Below are 18,865 nucleotides of genomic sequence, written 5' to 3' on the forward strand. Positions count from 1 at the left end.
AATAAGCAGTATTTTATTTCTGAAATCTGTCCTCTGAGTCTGCATATTTTGCTGTCTTTTGCCATTTTAGTGCTAATAAAGATTTTTTTTCCTCCCCTAGGCTGCTGTACAAAGCCATTGATTCCAATGGCGAGAATGTGGGACCTGTATACAACTACAGAGTGGAGATCTCCATTTTTTTCATCATTTATATCATCATTATTGCTTTCTTCATGATGAACATATTTGTTGGTTTTGTCATTGTTACATTTCAAGAACAGGGAGAACAAGAATACAAGAACTGTGAGCTGGACAAAAATCAGGTTAAAATACATAATGAACTCTTAATTTTTGAGAGTATTCTTTTTTACTTATTTATTCACCAGTTCCTTTCTTCTTTGGGCCAGAGGAGGGCATCAAACACATATCTTAGCAATAAAATAATTTCAAAAAGTAGCCTGAGTAAATAGCATCAGATGGTACTTAAGTCACTCTATATTCTTTCTGTAAGCCAACATCTCAGTCTTTTTGTTGTGAAGGTTCTTGTATGATGGCTGTTTATATCTTAGTGTCTCTTCCTCTTTTGTTGTTTAATCTTTTCACACAGAAACTTGCCAATGACCAGTCATGGTTTTTTTGATAGCTTTGTTCCACTGTAATACCCTTCATCCAATGTAGTTAAACACAAAGCCCTGGGGAGCATTTGTAATGCATTTTGTGCCCCAACAGCCAGCTTTGTAAGCATTCTTCAAAAGGCAAGGAGTAGGCCCAGTTTATATGGAAATTTAGGTGCTAAGACCTGGAGGTGAATCCATGATGTTGCTGTATATCAGTTTATCTCAACTATTAACACCCACTAGTGTTTATTTTGCAGACTGGGATTTTTTGCTATGCAGTTACAATAATGATTGAAAACTTAGTTAAGACAAAGTACAGCTTACAGACTAATTAAAAGTCAGCATTATTGTTAGCTGAGATTCTTTACAATTAGTTCTGTATAGTATGTTAATATTATGGTGATTTGGTAACAATATGGCGATATGTGTATCAGTGCACTTAATACTATAAACCATATGCATATGTACAGATAAATGTGGTTTGTGGTATACTAGTATGCTGTGTGAAGGTGAAATGCTTTTGAGTTTCCATCTGATTCTTTGCATGTAGCTGAGTAGTGTATGTGCCCAGAAACAGTTGTAAATGACCAACTGAAGGTTGGTAAGCTACTTGATTAATATATAAGTACCTAAAAATTGTATGTAAAACGGAGACACTGCTTCTCTCTGCTTTTAACAATTTGCACTCATCATTAATTATATTCCCATTTTTTTTGACTGTTGGCCATAATCTGACAATTTTTTATGTACTTGCTTTTACAGCGTCAGTGTGTGGAATATGCCTTGAAGGCACGTCCTCTTCGTAGATACATTCCAAAAAATCCTTACCAGTACAAGTTCTGGTATGTGGTGAATTCTACTGGATTCGAATACATCATGTTTGTCCTCATCATGCTGAACACACTTTGCCTGGCTATGCAGGTAGGAAAAGCAGAAGCTCTTTTGAAGCCACTGGTAGGAAGGGTGTAGAAGATACACTGCCTTCTGTTTATATATATATATTGCTTGTTAATTAAAAAAACAACCCTTCTTATCATAGTACTTTTATAGCTAATCTTATTATAGTATTCTTTAAGCATTGCTTCACACCTTTGTAACTCCTGTACTTGTTCTGTCTTTGTTTCATGTTTGTACTACCCCATATTTCTGCCACCTATGTCTGTATCTTTTTAGAAGGTTGGGATTTTTGTCTGTGTATGTTTATTTTTTCTTCTCTTCCTGCTCTATTATATCCACTGCTTTTCTTTAGTTCGTAATCTTACCTACTTTTCCAAGTTGTTTTAAATTGTTTCTTTCTTTTCCTTGGTACTTTAGAATTTGATAAGAAAAAGAATCTTACAAATCCAATTTATATGCCCATCCTACTTAGTTTTTGTGGTAGACTTCCATGGTGCTGTATGCTCTTAAAACATCACTCCTACACAATATGTTTTGCTGTGACTAAGATACTACAGGCTTTCTAAGCAGGTGTGACATGAGATTATGTTATTTAAAAACTACCTTCTAAGACTCGAAAAAATAGATTTTGTCTAATATTCCATTTTTGTGGGAGCAGTATTCTCCTTAAAGCTATCTCTGAAGGTCACCAGATGTAGAGGAATGCCAGATTTGTTCCGCTTATTGCCGGCCCAAAATAGATGTATATCCATTTTTGGAGAGATATTCATCTAGTTTCATATGATTTAGTTGTGCATCTTGAATGTACCAGAAAATATTTTCTTATGCTGCACTGTTGTCAGCTTTTATGATGTTGCCTTATTTTCTCTTGGTATTTTAAAACTTTTATCTTTAAATGTGTCATTTTTTCTTCCACAGCACTATGGACAGTCTAAGCTCTTTAATGATGCGATGGACATTATGAATATGGTTTTCACGGGAGTGTTCACTGTTGAAATGGTTTTGAAGCTGATTGCATTCAAACCCAAGGTAAGTTTTATACATGATTTAATTAGGGTATTGCCGCAAGAATTAAGTGTAATGTAAATTTCAGACTAGCTGTGAAATAACAAAAAGAACCTATATGTTCCCACAGTTATCCATCAATTAAATCATAGTAGAAATGTTAATCTGATAATACATATACACATAAATCCAAGAAATGAAATACAGATATCAGAGCAAACATTACAAGGTGGTTGATGACACCTGGAATATTCTGAGGTAACAAAACTGTCCCTTTCTAAATTAGACAAATAATTTCCTGTTACAGGCATTACCACTTCTAATTCCTGGTACCACATTTGTAACCTTCAACAACGTTGATCTCCATTAAAGATTTGTATATTGTGTTTCTCTTTCAAAATACAAAAATATTCCTTTCCTTTTTGAATTATAGCCGTGTGCTACAAACATACACAGAAATAATTCAATAGCCATTTTAGATTTTAATGTTTTCAGTTATGTTTACACACCATTTGATAGATGGTCCTGCAGGAGGAGATTCCTTGCTTTAAAGGGACACTGTCAAAATGAAAAATGTAGACATGCTGTTGAAAGTAGATTCACAAGACATACTGATAACTGTTCTTATTAATTCTTAAAAGAAGATTAAAGTTGGATTGTGACAGTTCATGAAGTCTTATTTGTTCTGTTCTCGTACCCCATTTATGGCAGTGCAAAAGACAAACTAAACTAAATTTTGTTTTCCGTACAGTGAAATCAATGTTTTTTCTGGGCTTCTGTCTCTGTATATAAGTGAAGTAGTATGGTCACTCATTAGGTGTGAAATTTGAAAACAACCATTTGATGTTCCTCATCTCAGCATCTAAGGCTGGTTTCTTTTTCATCTTGCACTGCCCTTCTTTTAAAGTAATCAGACTATTGGAATCTGTAAATTGAATGTGGACTGTGCACTTCCTTTGGTTTAAGTAGTATACTGGATGACTCCAGTCTGTGAGGACAACCTTATCTGTGCTTATTTAGCTCTGACACTAACAGCAACATAGCCATGGCAGCCCACATTCTAGTATGCAGTAGATGCATAACTCCTTTCCAGCATTTCAGGACTGTTTATTCAGCATGATTAGCCATGAGCTGTACTGTGTCACCCGAGCTACTTGATTTATGGTTAGCTTATTTTTGCCTGCACAGAAGTAAACAAATCATACATCACTTGAGGTCTGGTGTTGAGATATGAAGTGTGGAATTCTGGGTGAGTTTACTCACTCTCCCATAGTCATTCTCTGCACTGTCTAGACTGTTACACGTTTCTAGTGAATTTATATGTATTTTTTGTCATCTGTGTTATTTAAACACCAAGGATTTCACAGTAAAACCAATATGATCTGAAGCTCTAGAGTACACTGATTGCATTTCCTGTTCTGTATTTCCTGTTGTATATCACTGTTTCACACTGACATTTCAGAAGACTTTGCTGCATTTTATCATCTGCTCTTAGAAAGAAGATTGTGAATCCTTGTGTGGTTCTTCATGCACCTGTTCCTATAGTCAGAAATAGCAGCTAATGCTAAATCGATTGGCCTGATCATGGGTGTATAAATCACAGTTCTTCATTTGTATTATGAACTTCCCTCTTATTAATGAATGTGGTGTCTTAACAGTGATCTTTAAAACTCGGTACAGTTTGGATTCTAATTGTTGCAATGTGCTTTCTGTCTGATTGGATGCTTTTACTGTAACAGCTCCCTGGATCTGAAAATTGAGTTTGAAGGGAAGACACTTATTTCCTGAATTTCCTGAATTTCCTGAATTTCATTCCCTCATAGAAGCAGAAGACCTTTAATTTGCTAATTAGCAGGATGAGGTTAAAAATTCATTATATTAATCACAATTTTCAGAGATTAATTAGCACAGGAGGAAGGAAGTGACATATTTTTGAGGTTGTTCCTGGTTTTTTTTTGTTTTATTTTGCTTCCAAAGATTGTAACTTTTAAAATAATTTATTCCCAAACACTGACTGGCAACATCTACCTCACAGTTCATTAGTAACTTAAAATGAGTTAACAGTCTTAAACAAAATCTAAATTTTAATCTAGGTACATACTTTAAGTGACAATGAATTGTTTAAATTAATGTTAAAATGCTTTAATGGTCAGAACAATTTGAAACCAAGCCTACAATTTTTCTTTAGGATTTTTGGGGAAAAACTGGTTCATTTCCTTTGTGTTTAAATCACCATTGGGTTATTTTGTCTACTCTGACAGGATGGACAATGTTATTTACTGCTTTTATGCACTATAGAAATAATTTCAAAGTTGTTCAGAGCATCAACTTGAAACTTCATTACTTACTGTGTAAATATAAGATGAGAACATGTTAGTTTTTATCTGATCTGCTTGACAGTGTCCCCTTAATAACACTGACAAAAATCCCATAAAAAATGTAAACTTTGCTTTTGCTGTTCATGCAAACTTAGTGCAATTATAAATAATTGATACTCCTACTGTGTTAATTGTGTTGTGTTACACTGAGGTACTGCAGACTGCCTTCTGGCTCTGAAATATATAACCTTTGGATAAATAATAGATGTTAAAGGTGGAGCTGAGTGTCTGGCACACTTGTTGACTGGGAAGTTGGAACACAGAGAAAGAGTTCCTGAACTTCTCAAAAGAGTACTGTAATGACTAAAATGTTTATGTAGTTGATCAACAGAAATCTGTGTTTTGTATTAATTCTTGATGCCTACATATTCCCTAGAATTTGTGACTTATCCTCCAGCGTTTCTCAATGAATACTTTTTCACAGTGTAAAGTAAAAGAGCAGGCATATTTTTCTCCATGTTGTTCTCCACATATGCTAAATTCTGGTCAGTACGTTATGAAACAAAATATAGCAGCAAAATCTAAAACAATGCATCAACACACACTGTATATATAGCTTCGTAATAGCCAACCGATATTTAAACTTGTAATGATTTTCCATGTCATTTTACATCAGATTTTTGTAAGAAAAAAGGAAAGATGGCTAGTAAGTGAACTGATTTTGGGTTATTGCAGTGGTGAAAACAACTTATTTGCATGATGTTTATTTGCTGTGACTTGTCCATTCCTCCCTTTTCCAAAACCATCTTTATTTTCTCTTAGTTTTTTGTTTGTATGCTTTTGCTTTACATATTACTTTGAACAATATTTGTCTATACTGATGGAAAAGGTTTCATAAAATAAATGTTTAAAGTATTTTAGCTGTATTGAATTAAAAGTGTGAATTTGTTATTTAAGTGCTTTATATTGTAGCATGTCTAGTAAAGTCACTTTTTCAGTAGCTGAAAGACCTTTTTTGGTTGCTGGTGTTGTAGAGGAAGATGGATAGCACACCTTGGGAATGCACTGATTATTGGTTAGCTGTTTATCAGCAGCCTCTTATATAAATAGTTATGTGAATAACAAGAAATATATGGCTTTTAAATGAGATAAATACGGAATACACATGAGCAGAAAAAGTACCATGAGGGAGCGGCTCCCATTCTACCCCTCATCAGTTGGTCTCTCCTAATCTCTTCAGGATTATAAATCAGTATTGTTGAGGTGGTTGAACATTGAAGTTTAGCAGGACATTAGGATTAATTTTAGTGGAGTGAAATGGTGAAGGTGGAGTGGTAGGGAGTTGTGGAGCAACTCTGAGGTGGGTGCATTTATTCAGAAGGAAGAACATATCTTAATTCTTGCTTGAAATTCTGACAGTTTAAGATGTTGGGAAGACTTTTCATAAAACAAACAAACAAAAGCCCCCAAAAAAATCCAGCTAACTTTGCTTTTCTATGCTAAATCCAAGTAACAACTAAAACTGCTCAACTAAAACATTATCTTATAGTAAGTAGTGCAGTAATAATACATCAGGTAAGGTCACTGTGCTTATTTTCAACCTCTTGCTAAATTAATTATGTAGATCTGCAATGGCAATTAAGTTACTATTTTAAAATGAGTTATCTAGAAAGCGGAATGCATAATTGCAATATGTACATTGCAGCCTTTGCAATATCAATCCTTAGCTGTTGTTGACTTATCAGTCATTATATTGGAATGAGAAGAAAGATGACTTTGGTAACATTTAGAATTCGGAATTTCTGTAATAATTATGCAAAACTCATCTAAAACCTACATGCCTTGTATCTGTAGAATTACTTTCAACACTGTAATACATCTTGTTCCCAGTGACAGATTAATCCTGAAACCCAACTCAGTGTTTCTTCTTAATTATCTTTCTGCCCAAACATGGAGTTTTGATTCCAGTAGAAAGATAATTGGAGTATATATTGGATTATAGTGTTTTATAACAATATGCAGCAGTGAGCTATTAAAATATACATAGAAGAATATATTTTGAGGCATAAAATGTCAGAAGGGTGATTAAGTGATTAATGACAGTGAATTTTTAGGTGTTAGAAAGGCTGTGTTAGAAGTGGTATGAACTTGTCCAAGTTGGTATGGTTCCTAGCCTTGACTTCACTGGTTATGGAATCAGATCCTAACTGCAAAAGTGCTGTGAGTTCCTCTATAAAAAACTTATTTATAAATAGAAAATCCAGTTATGTAATGTGTATGCAGTTTTTTTCTTGAAGGATGATCACGCATTAATAACCAGGGATGACACTTAAAGTATTTTCTACTAGTTGCTTAGATAGGACTATCACAACATTGTTACTGCTAGGGAGATCTCAATGGGCTAGGTCCTGTAGAAATCTTGTTAAAGGGTTTTTTTTCATGTTGCTATAGTTTAGATATATTAGACTTCTTCAGCCTTGCTGCTGAGTCCCAAATGAGAGATTTGGCTGATGGCTTGCTTGCCAAAGTTGTGCTTATACGATGGTGTGTTATGCATGTGTAGCGCATGTGTGTGTCTGTATATGTATATATATCTATATATATACACACCCACACATGCGCACATGTATGTTGCTTTTCCTTCAGTAGGCAATATTGTTTGTTTTGTTTTGTTTTCTCATTAGACCACAGGTTTTGTTTAACTAATTTCTGTTTATGCAAAACTAAACAGAAGTATGCAAATATTTGACATTTCATGTGTAATCACAAACGTTTGCACCCTGCCTGCTCTGTTCAGGGCTATTTTAGTGATGCCTGGAATACGTTTGACTCCCTCATCGTTATTGGCAGCATAGTAGACGTCGTTCTCAGTGAAGCTGATGTGAGTATACCCCAGCTTACTTTCCCCAGTCCCTACTTCTCTTTCTCTGTCTCCCCACTATTTCCATCATCTGGACAAGTCACAGATTTTGATCTGATGTTTCTAAAGTTTGAATACAGACCATTTATAGGTCAATTATGTTGATATGGGAAATAAATAGCCTTTTTTTTCTACCAATTTTTGTTTTGTTTTGTTTTTAGCTAAGAAAAGGGAAAGATTGTATAGTGGTACATCAGAGAAGCCTAGAGTGTTTCTGTGTTATAACACTGTCCTTTTCTTCTCTTTTTCTGTTTGTGTTTTTCTCTTGCTCTCTTTCTGCTGAATGCTTGTCCTAACAGCACTATTTCACTGATGCATGGAACACTTTTGATGCCTTAATTGTTGTTGGTAGCGTCGTTGATATTGCTATAACAGAAGTTAATGTAAGTAGCAACTGTTCATGCACTAAAAAGTAATTGCTGTCCTCAAGAAATACAGAAAATGTAATTTTTATATCCCCAAATCCTCTTTCACAGAAGTGTGCTTTATCCTGTAATTCAAGACCAAAATATTGACATACATGTTTGTACAAGCTATTATTGTAGAACTAAAAAGCCGTACAACTGAACATGTGTGCAGTATAGTGAGACATGAAATTATGTTTTCCTGTATATGTTCAGAAAATATTTTAAATCATTTTATTTATAGAAAGGGAATTAAGCCTTTACTACTATTTCATTTGAAGCCAGTGATTTTCTTATGTAACCTGACTGAGATAATTCAAGCATCTGTAGGTTGCTTTAATGGCTCAGTTTAACAAGTAATGGTTTATTCCATGTGAGGTTTTGCCTCTAAAGTGGTTTGACCACTCATATCTTAAGAGGTAGTGGAGGAAATGTAAAAAGAGTAAGTAAAGACTTCCAAGGTATGAAAAATAAAGTGGTTTTTTTTGTTGTTTTTTTTTTTTTTGATTGATTGATTTTTTTTCAATACTGCAGCAAATGCTTTGAAATCCAAACTACTTTTAAAGTACTTTGAAAACTCCGCCCTTTTAACCAGAATTTTGATTAATGGCCATTGTAAGTGTAGATATTTTAACAGAAATACAGGGAAATGTTGATTTTTGCTGACTTTCTATATGACTTGCTGATTTTAAAAAGGAAGGTTGTTTGACAAAAAGAAAAATATATGAAACGTGACAAAACACACAGCTGCTCTGGAGTGATGCTCTCCCTATTTATGTGTTTCTGTTGTCCAGTTTTCAGAGGAAAGTTCCTCCAAAGATTGCATGTTTCTCTACATCAGTCTCAGGTTATGAACTGATTCATAAGTTTCCTATAAGTTTCTCCCATGGAGATCTTTTTTTTATTATTTTTCAGTAGGGACATCAAATTAAGTAAGAAGCATGCAAAATCTTTCAAAAAACTTCAGAGTTTCAATTAATGCTCTTAATTGAATATCTCCAATGACTTGCAACATAATTTCCAATGTAACATAATCAGCAATATCTCTATCTAGTACTGGAGAGAAGTGAGGCAGAAGAATTTTGATATACTCACAGCCTCAGGGGGGTCATTGTGTAGAAGCTGTTAAGCCCCGTGTATTTCTAAAAAGTCTGCTAAGAATAATCAAACCCTCAACATCACATAACTGGAAAACAAAAATTTTAATTGAATTGATAAGTATTCAAAGGGGGAATATGTGCCATGATATTTTTTCTTTTCTTGTATCTGTGGACTGAAGGGAACCTGAGCTGTCATTGAGATACCAACAGTACAGAGTGGTGTTGTCCCACTGAGACGTTTCTCAAAGTATAATTACAGTTCATGGCTGAGATTTTTCAAGGCTGATTCAAATTTATTTTTTTCCAGAGACATTTGAATTTAGACTTTGGACTGAATTAATTGCATACGGCCTGCTATCTCCATTCACAGTAGTACTGACAGGAGCATAACATGAGGGGTGTAAAAATACTATTAATTTAGAGTAGCTTTCCCTAACAGCTGCCAAATGTACTTAACTGTGCAGCCACTGAAAAATAGCTTTTGCAATTAGAGGTGATGCCTCTGTGCTTAGCCTTGTATTTAGCACTGCATGGACAGTGTTAATTTGGCAGCATTACTTATAACTAAATCACCACTGAGCTCTCAGTAGAGATCATGTACATGGCTACAGAACACGCCAAAGCAAGAACTAGCACTGAGTTTCTTAGTTTTTCATGCTATATTTAGTAGAGAAAAGGCTTATCTTTGACATCTCCCAGTTCTGCACAGCAGGCTGTCTGTGTTCTAAGTATTGTCTGTTTCTTGTCTTTCACTTTTTTGTGCTTTGTTTGTGCAGCTGATGAATGTATTTCAATTTCAGTTTATTTCTGGGCTTGATTTCCCATTTTCAACATGAAACAGTGAATACTGCAAAGTGTCCAGGGATGTTTTTAAAGTTTTTTATGACTTTTATTGTTTTTATTCTATTCATTTTTTCTTTCTTCATTGGTTTTGGGTAAATCTTTATAATCCAAATTCAGCATTTTAAAATGATTTTCTCAGTATTTTCTTTGGAAATGAACCATTCCACCCATTCTTTTTCTTGCTAACAATGATCCTGGGAAACCCACAGCTCCACTAAGATGCTCACAGGGCTTTGTTTTCAATTATATTATAAGCACAAATGGAATTGCACCTGTGACAGTTCCAAGTATAGACAGTACTTTGAGGAAGCTCAGCCTTGTTTGAATGAATGGTCTGCTCATGCAAACTGCTAGCACGGGTGTAAAAACAGATTGCATTGCAATTGCAATTGCATGAGTGCAGCCCTCTTAGTTGAACAGTGTAAATGAGTTGAGGAGTTGAAAGGCTGTAAATACCTAAAGTATAGAAAGAGTCAAGATGGATTAAATATTCTTATAGGTATGAATATATACTTATGTCATGTGGTGGAATCAAATTGACCTTGTTCCAATCTTTTGTCTGTGTACATTTAGACAAATTCCAAAGGCCAGCAATTTTATTATATTTATATCTGACCTGGGTTTTTCAAGTGAGTGGGTAGAGCTTTTGTATATGACCTTGATTTTGGTGTTCAATTTTCGAAATAAAATGTCTCCTCTTTGGTTTTGTTTCTTTTTTTTTTTTTCCTATTTATTTGTTTTTTAAGTATATGGTGCCTAAAGGCTGATTCTTCTGATCCAATCCCATTCAAATACTAACCAGGAAATTACTGAGCTTTGAATATTCTCAGTGCCCAGGAAAATCAATGCATTTAATTTACAAAACTGCTCAGCATCCTCAAGGTCTGGATCAGTGACCAAACCACACGTTCCAAAACCAAACCACCTCAGAGCAACAGACATTTTGGCCACACACTATTTGCTGTGATTTTTGTTTTTGACTGTCATTTAATATCCCTTTGTTTAAACAGTTATTTTTTTTACCCTAATTGGTTTTCATGTTCATTTTATTTTTAGAAATTTTTAGAGGCAAGTATATATAAGTAAATGTGTATATACGGCATAGCAATACAAGATTTAAAAGCACTACTAAAACCTGCGTAATTACTTTGGCTTTTTTATAACCTGTTGTTTTCAGAAAGTTTCATGTGACACTTGTGTGGTCATAAAAATGGTTCCTTTTAAATTAGAAAAAAAAAAAAGAAAAAAGAGCAGAGTGGTTGTTATGAGACACAAAAAGTGGCCACTCCTCTCTTGGAGATGAAGATACTTAAGAACATGAGAGATAAATGGAAATAAATTTGGAATTAGTTATGAAGTTCTTTATTTGAATTCAGACATGTTTCAGCCTGGCCAGACTATGATGAAATTATCCACAGTTCCTATTTGGTAGTTCAGAAACCATTTGGATGACCAGTATTGGATGACATAGAGGCATGATCACACTGAAATGCGATAGTAGATACAGACATTTTAATTCACATTTTTAAAATTCCATTTTCCTTTACCATTCGTGTGCTGCCAAAATGTCACGAAAAGAATGAGGAGTTTAATTTACCATTCATTTGTTCAACCAATTTGGGAATAATGTTATGCACCAATAAAATTCAAGTTCTTTGCTTGACAGGAGAGCACTGCTATCTTCTTCCTGATCGCCTCAGGATCTATTCATTTTGAGCTCAGCCTTGTAAACACGTGAGACTCATTCAGTGCTTCCTCTACAGTTAACAGTTGACAGTGGTTAATAGCAATATGATCAAAAAGTCTATCACAAAACTTGAATTGGACATTCTGTCATTTGGCAGGAGGGAACCAACCTGTTATCATTTTAGCGCTGTGCAGTGCATAGCACTGAGTTGCAGACAGTTGGTCACTTTTTTGCTAGGCTGCTAGTGGAGCTGGGATGGCTGGTGCTCACTCCTACATAATTCATATCCACTTCCCATAAGATGTTCTAGATTCCAAGTTTGAACAAAAGCGCTGCAGCTCAGTTTGAATCCCACTACATCCATCAATATCATACTTCAGATCTTGCACTTTGCTACTAATTGCTAATAAGTAATTTATACTTTTTAGTAGAGTAGATATGTTGTTAAGATTTTTCTAAATAAATCTCTTTAAACCTAAGGGGTTTGCTTTAATTAGCATCAAGTGATGTGTAACCTACACTGTGTTGCAGTGTTTAATTTGGAAGTAGAAGTAAATTCCTAAGTTGAGTCCATAAAGATGTTAATACTGATAATTTGGATATTGAACCATGGAATATATATTAGACAGCCATGAGAATAATATCTTCTGCCAACAATGGATGTTAGCTATGAACTTGATATCATTAATAGGGGATGGTCCATACTTTTTAATCTACTTTGGGTCACACTGATTCCAAATTTTTACTAACTGATGTGCATGGGCATTTGATTCATGTTCAACAGGGAGTTTACAAAGCACTAAGGCTATGAAGAAAGTTACTTAATAGCAAATTTGACTCCTAGTAATGAGTATCTGAATGAATCTTATGTATACACGTGCACATGTTTCTAAAGATATTTTGGCATCTTGAATGGTTTCCCTGTGTTTGTTGATGTCAGCATATATATTTGTCATTTAGATGTTTCCTGCAGTAATCACAGTCATGACTACATCATCATTAATACATGTAAATTTTGTTTGCATACCCTGGTACACTTTTGCACAATAAGTAACGAGAGGCATTTGATCAAAATTGTGTACTAATATTCACTGTTTTGCACATTGCTTATTTTTTTTTCTTATACACGGAGCTATGGTTTGCTTCCAGTGCATGATGCAGTCAGTTTCACATCAGTCACAGATTTGACACTGAAGCTTTTCCAAAACTAGGGTGGATATATGGAACTTCAATTGCAATATGAGGAGTAGAAAGATAGGTTACTCTTTAGCATATGTGCCAAATTTTTAATAAGCTGCAGTAAATATGAACCTGAAATGTTTAGCAGGCTGCAAACATCTTCATCTTTTGGTTGATCATTGGTTAATCTTCTTTGAGGGCTGGGATTATCTGGAGAAGAAAAATGCTACATTGAGCTTCAGTTAAGATATATGTGTGCATGTATATATATACACATATATATGTGCATATATGTGACTGAATAATGGCCTATTTGAAGTATTTAAGAATTGACTTAAAAGCACATGAAGATGAGATGCTTTGCTGGAGTAGTCTCAATGCAGCTGGCACATGGCTGACAGAAAAGCCAATAATTATGCTAGTCTCTGTTCTCTCCATTCAGTTTGAATACTTCTACATAAAAATAATGTGCCACCTACTTATGTGTGTACATGTCAAGTAATATTACTGAAGTTGTAAATAGGACTGTGTATATGTCTTTTCCTTATCTGTAGGAAGCAGACAGTCTTTGTTGTCAATGTGTCTGTTACTGCAACTTGTGTTAATTTTAGTTTCCAAGATCTTAGTGTAACTGTTGCTAAATACACATACACAAATGTTAACTCTTAGATGAACATTTCCTTAATAAATAAATATAAGTACTGCTTTATTTCAGCACTATCATTTTATTAAATTAATTGAAATTTTAATTAATAAGCCAAGCTACTGTAATATCAGAGGGAAATGCCAGAAGGGATAAGAAATTAAATGCTCTCAATTAGAAATGTCAGTACCCAGAACACTAAGCCAATAATTTTTAACTGATTCTTTCTTTTGTGAATTTATTTCAAAACAAAATCCAGTGATTTTAACAATGATCTTCAGTGTTTCTTGTATTTTGGTTCTTTTTGTCGTTGTTGTGGTTTGTTTGTTTTTAAAGAAACTAAATAGATTCTGCAGGATGAAAGTGTTCTTACCATGTTGTTATATATCTCATACATTGCTATGCTAATACTTCTCCTAATTTTTTTGGAGCCCAATTCTCCTTTAAAAGCTGGTAGAAAATGCACCCAAATGTAAAATCCAGCATTTTATTTCATTCTTTCAGTGTGAGCTTCTGAAGGTGCTATAACTTAATCTGTTCTTTTGCTGTGAAACACTTTAATTTTTGATAACACAAAATACCGCATGCAAATTAATTTGATCGCTGATAAAGGCCGTATTCCTCAGCATGAATCAGCCACCAGCTGTTAGTATGATCCATCAGGCCCCATCTGCAGAAGTTGTAATGAAACCCTTTTTCTTTAAAAGTTTCAGATGGAAAGATTATTTCTGCAACAAAAATCAGTAGCAATGTGGCTCAGTGTGCACCAGTACAGGCTTGTGATTGGTACAGGGAGACTTTGTGAGATTATTTGAGCATTATGTGATATTTTGGCATTGATGATATTTGTGATTATTACTTATGAATTTCAAGTTTGATGATTTGCTTCAACTTGCAGAAGTACACAGGGAATTTCTAATACAACAGTTCTTTCATTGGTAGCATTTTATCACTGTTTATACAAAGGTTTACAAAGCTTAGACATGATCACTGATTTTACAAATTCTCTGCTTACTGAAGATTTAACTCAGTGGCATTGAGAGTGTGCCTGATGCATGTGCAGAGTGCTGGAAGCAGCACATAGAAGGCATCGTGGTTACTGTCACTGTATGTAACCTCTGTTGAAAAACGACGCTTCAAAAAGATGCACTTTTTGGGCAAGAAAGAAAGTCCCATCACTTGGATCTAACCTCCAGGAATCCATTCATTCTAGTGCTGTGAAGTTTTAAAGACTTTTCCATTCAGTCTGAAAGAAGCTGCAATGAACATCAGCGCACAAGCAAGCATAGACAGCTGGCCCATAAAGCTTTTCTAGCTGCTGTACTTCAGTGCCTGGCCATTTAGTATACTGGGACAGTTTCTCCAAAGACTAATAAAAATTAGAAAAAGAGAAGTTTTGGCTCTGATTAAGAAGCTGGCATGCCTCTCTCCTATCTGTAGCTCATTAACTTGTGAACTTTGTTTTGAAGGAACTCCCAATTTGGTATAAAGCCCAATTCATTAAATATGGTTAGATTCGAGTGATGGAATAATTAACTGTCAAAAAAACTGTCAAGTAAACAGCAGAGAACTTGAAAACCTGATTTGACCCCAAAGCTTTGTTTTTGAGTTGTATTTAAGGCTTATTGCTACATTTTTACACAACCTGTGGAAACTGGGGGCTAATTTTGTTTGGCTTAAATGAGATCAGGTATTTAATTTTGTTTTCAGTTCATACTGACTCTCTTAAATGTGTTTTAAAATAGCAGATTTTAGTATGAGTCAGCCAATGTAAAATGCTAAATTGAAGGTTTTGCTGAAGGTATTATTGTTCTGTTATGGAAGAATATAGAGTTGAAAGATGTATGTTTACATATAGAAATGAAAAATGTCCTGTTTATGGTGAAGCTGCTTTTTTGATCTCTTACTTGATTTTAATATTTAATGTTCTTAATTTCTTAAAGCCAAAGCCAACTGAAACAGTCACAACTGATGAGTCTGGGGTAAGATTAGTAAACAGACCCCAGTGGTTTTACCTCTACTTGAGTTTATTCTTTTTACCATGTCTCTTTTTTTCCACCAATTTTTTCTGTATTTTTCATAACTGTCCTATTACAAAGGTGTATGCAGTGGTTTGCATTCATTGTCAATGTATTATTGAAGTCTACTACAATCAAACCCAGTATGATCCCTATTAACAAACCAGAAAACTTGGAAATGCATGTGATGTGTGAAGCATTTCTACAGGTCCTGTGTTTTTAGCATGTAATTTTTTTCCTTTCATATCATTCTTATCAAGGTGAAAAGGCCCTCAAGATACATTTTCAAATCCTACCTCTTCCACCTCTGCATTTGATGTTGTTTTTCTGAAAGTGTTGCATGTCTGTGTTTGTATTTGGTTTGACTTCTTCATGATGCTCTTCAGAACTCCGAAGACAGCGCGAGAATCTCCATCACTTTTTTCCGTCTCTTCCGTGTGATGAGGTTGGTGAAGCTGCTTAGCAGAGGAGAAGGAATCAGGACTTTATTGTGGACATTTATTAAGTCATTTCAGGTTAGCAAAGTTTCTTTAAATTTGCTTTGTAATTATCACCTCTTTGTATACCAATTTTTATGAAGCGACACATTGTGGAGTATAAATAATATTTCTTTTGAAATCCATTCTATCAATGATTACACATAGAAATACTTTTACATATTAATACTACAAAAAACTTCACCTGCTGCTTCCTTCTGGGAGTTCAAGGATCATTCTTTGTCATAAACATTAGCTGCCACAATGAGCTTTCTATAGTATTCCATATACAGCATTAGATATGCCTAAAAAATACTTTATTGCTGTGAAATTAAATTATTATTTGATTTAAAGCACACTGGTCTTCTGCACATTTTATTAGGTGATTTGAAAAGAGGAATTTAGTCTTATAAGGGGCTGATTTCATAAGTGTAGTAAATAGATATTTGAAACCTTGCCCTTGAAAACTGTGATGAATGTGAAGTTAATGTCATTCGATATGAAGTAGTTTTGTGTTGTCATTCGATATGAAGTAGTTTTGTGTTGGCAGAATCAGGAATGTAAATAAAATTTAAATCTGTTAAAGTTGGGCCTTTCCCCTGGATTACTGGCAGAAGTAATTTAAAATATAACAAAGCTCATGTTCATTGCATATGACAGATTATTAAGAGGTGATAACATTTCAAGCATTTGCCTAGGAAGAAACCTCAGAAGAGCCTGTAATGTACAGAGAAATTATTTTTGTGAATTCAAATGGAAATTATGGTGTGAAATTATTAATATACAATGCACCTGTCCCTTTTCTAGGCTCTGCCTTATGTTGCCCTTCTGATAGCCATGCTATTCTTCATCTATGCTGTCATTGGAATGCAGGTAATTTTAGGTTTTTTCAGCTCTCAACAGAAGCGTGGTGTTAGCTATTCTGAGACCTGTTTGCCAAGGTGCTTTCTGAAATATTCTACTGAGGGTGGTGCTATTTCTTAGGCAGAGCTTTCAGAATAATGCAGACGTCTTTTGTTGGCTGTAATTTTGACAGTCCAAAAAGACAGAAGATCTGAGTGTGTGCTCATTGTATCTTATTTTGCTAAGAGATGACCTTCCTCTTTCATTTACTGTGTAGCTTATTCCAATGCATGAATGAATGAAAAAAATGCATTTATTGTAGATTTGTTTCTGGAGTAAGGCATTGCAATCAAAAAGATTTTCTTTTGATCCCAAAGTTGTAAGGTTCTAAACCAAGAGACCTGCCTGTATGCAGAGCATGGTAACATTAATCTCTTTTAATTAAATAACAAATTCCACTGTACTGCAAGTGGATATCAATTAATTATTTTGGAGAGAAAGAATGAAAGAATGAGAAAGAAGGAATTACAGCTTAATTTTGGAGAACTGCTCATTTTCCTCTCTGGCTGGGACAAGGTGCTCAGACTGTATTCATTGACTTCCATCTTTATATCTGTCTATTTAGATTTGAGATTTTCAGGACAGAAATCACTTCTTAATACAAGTATGCACAGTACCTATTGTAATGAAGTTTCAATCACAGTAAAGGACTGTAGCTGCCAGTTCAGAGCAGGTACATAGTTATCTAAAATACAGGAGAAAATGTTGGTATGGTAATGATTTCATGTTGCCAAATTAAAACTAAGAATTATCTTGTACACGTGAAAAATTTACTAAAACTACGTTGTTAGGAAAAAATCTAAGGATCTTTAGAGAAAGGGCATGTGTGTTTTTCATATGTACTGAAGCTGGTCTAAATTATGGGGACCACAGTTTCTGAGAGTATGAGCCACAAAGATGAAAGTAAAATCTCGTTTTCCTGTAGGTATTTGGAAAAGTGGCCATGAGAGACAACAATCAAATAAACAGAAACAACAATTTTCAAACATTCCCCCAAGCTGTGCTGCTTCTCTTCAGGTGAGTAAACCTGAACTCTCTCTTGGTGCACCCCATTTCAACAATCCAGGGAAAATGTCAATAGAACTTCTTGTGGATTTGCTCTAAATGTGTTTCTAAGTTAGAAACTATTCTCTGTCAGCACATACTGCTCAGCAGATGCTGAGCATCCACTATGTTCTAACCAGGATCTACAGGCCTGAAGTAGAGAATCCCCCATAACCCTGGGGGATTATGGAATCTTCATTACTAGAGAGGTTAAGAGCAAAGTAAACCTGTGTTGGGAGTGCTTGTAAATCACAGCTTGGGGTGCAAAATTTTCACATGCAAGCCTTTCTGGTGTATGAGTGTGCTCTGTCAAGTCTAAGTTTCTCATGTTTGAAACATACCCTATAATTTTTAATTAGTTCCTACTCTCAGGATTTTACTATCTGTTTTCACGTTTCTACACATACAGCTCCAGGCATTTAATTGGAACTTAACAAATTAATACGTCTTCAGTTCGTTTTGATCAATTAATACTTCGTTTCTCTTTGTGACTTTATAAAGGTGTGCAACTGGAGAAGCCTGGCAGGAAATCATGCTGGCATGTTTGCCTGGAAAACGGTGTGATCCAGAATCTGATTATAATCCAGGGGAAGAATACACGTGTGGAAGCAATTTTGCCATCATTTATTTTATCAGTTTTTATATGCTTTGTGCATTTTTGGTGAGTTCAGCTGGTGATTATTATCAAAAATAAGTTTTAACTTTCTGAATTTCTTCTGAAATAAAACAGCAGTGAAGTCAGAGAATGATGTAGAATCCCATGTCTAAAACATTTTTGCAAGGATTTGTTTTTCATACATGCCCCTATATCCTTTATCTTGTATTTATAAGA

At 34.7% G+C, this 18,865-nt stretch overlaps 1 protein-coding gene across 18 annotated transcripts in view; it reads left to right on the forward strand.

The window, feature by feature from the left end:
* Positions 1–18,865, forward strand: part of CACNA1D (calcium voltage-gated channel subunit alpha1 D) — a 140,275-nt gene that overhangs the window by 98,142 nt on the left and 23,268 nt on the right. For 6 of the 18 annotated variants that reach the window (XM_015875161.2, XM_015875167.2, XM_015875160.2 and 3 more), the window contains 10 exons: positions 101–302; positions 1,359–1,517; positions 2,412–2,522; positions 7,614–7,697; positions 8,036–8,119; positions 15,536–15,574; positions 15,997–16,125; positions 16,894–16,959; positions 17,915–18,006; positions 18,535–18,694. In XM_015875161.2, coding sequence (XP_015730647.1) covers positions 101–302; positions 1,359–1,517; positions 2,412–2,522; positions 7,614–7,697; positions 8,036–8,119; positions 15,536–15,574; positions 15,997–16,125; positions 16,894–16,959; positions 17,915–18,006; positions 18,535–18,694 — 1,126 coding nt within the window. The remainder of the gene's footprint in view (positions 1–100; positions 303–1,358; positions 1,518–2,411; positions 2,523–7,613; positions 7,698–8,035; positions 8,120–15,535; positions 15,575–15,996; positions 16,126–16,893; positions 16,960–17,914; positions 18,007–18,534; positions 18,695–18,865) is intronic. The other 12 variants (XM_015875176.2, XM_015875165.2, XM_015875166.2 and 9 more) reach the window with 6 other exon arrangements.

The sequence above is a fragment of the Coturnix japonica genome, chromosome 12, assembly GCF_001577835.2.
Source record: "Coturnix japonica isolate 7356 chromosome 12, Coturnix japonica 2.1, whole genome shotgun sequence".
NCBI classification, from domain to species: domain Eukaryota; kingdom Metazoa; phylum Chordata; class Aves; order Galliformes; family Phasianidae; genus Coturnix; species Coturnix japonica.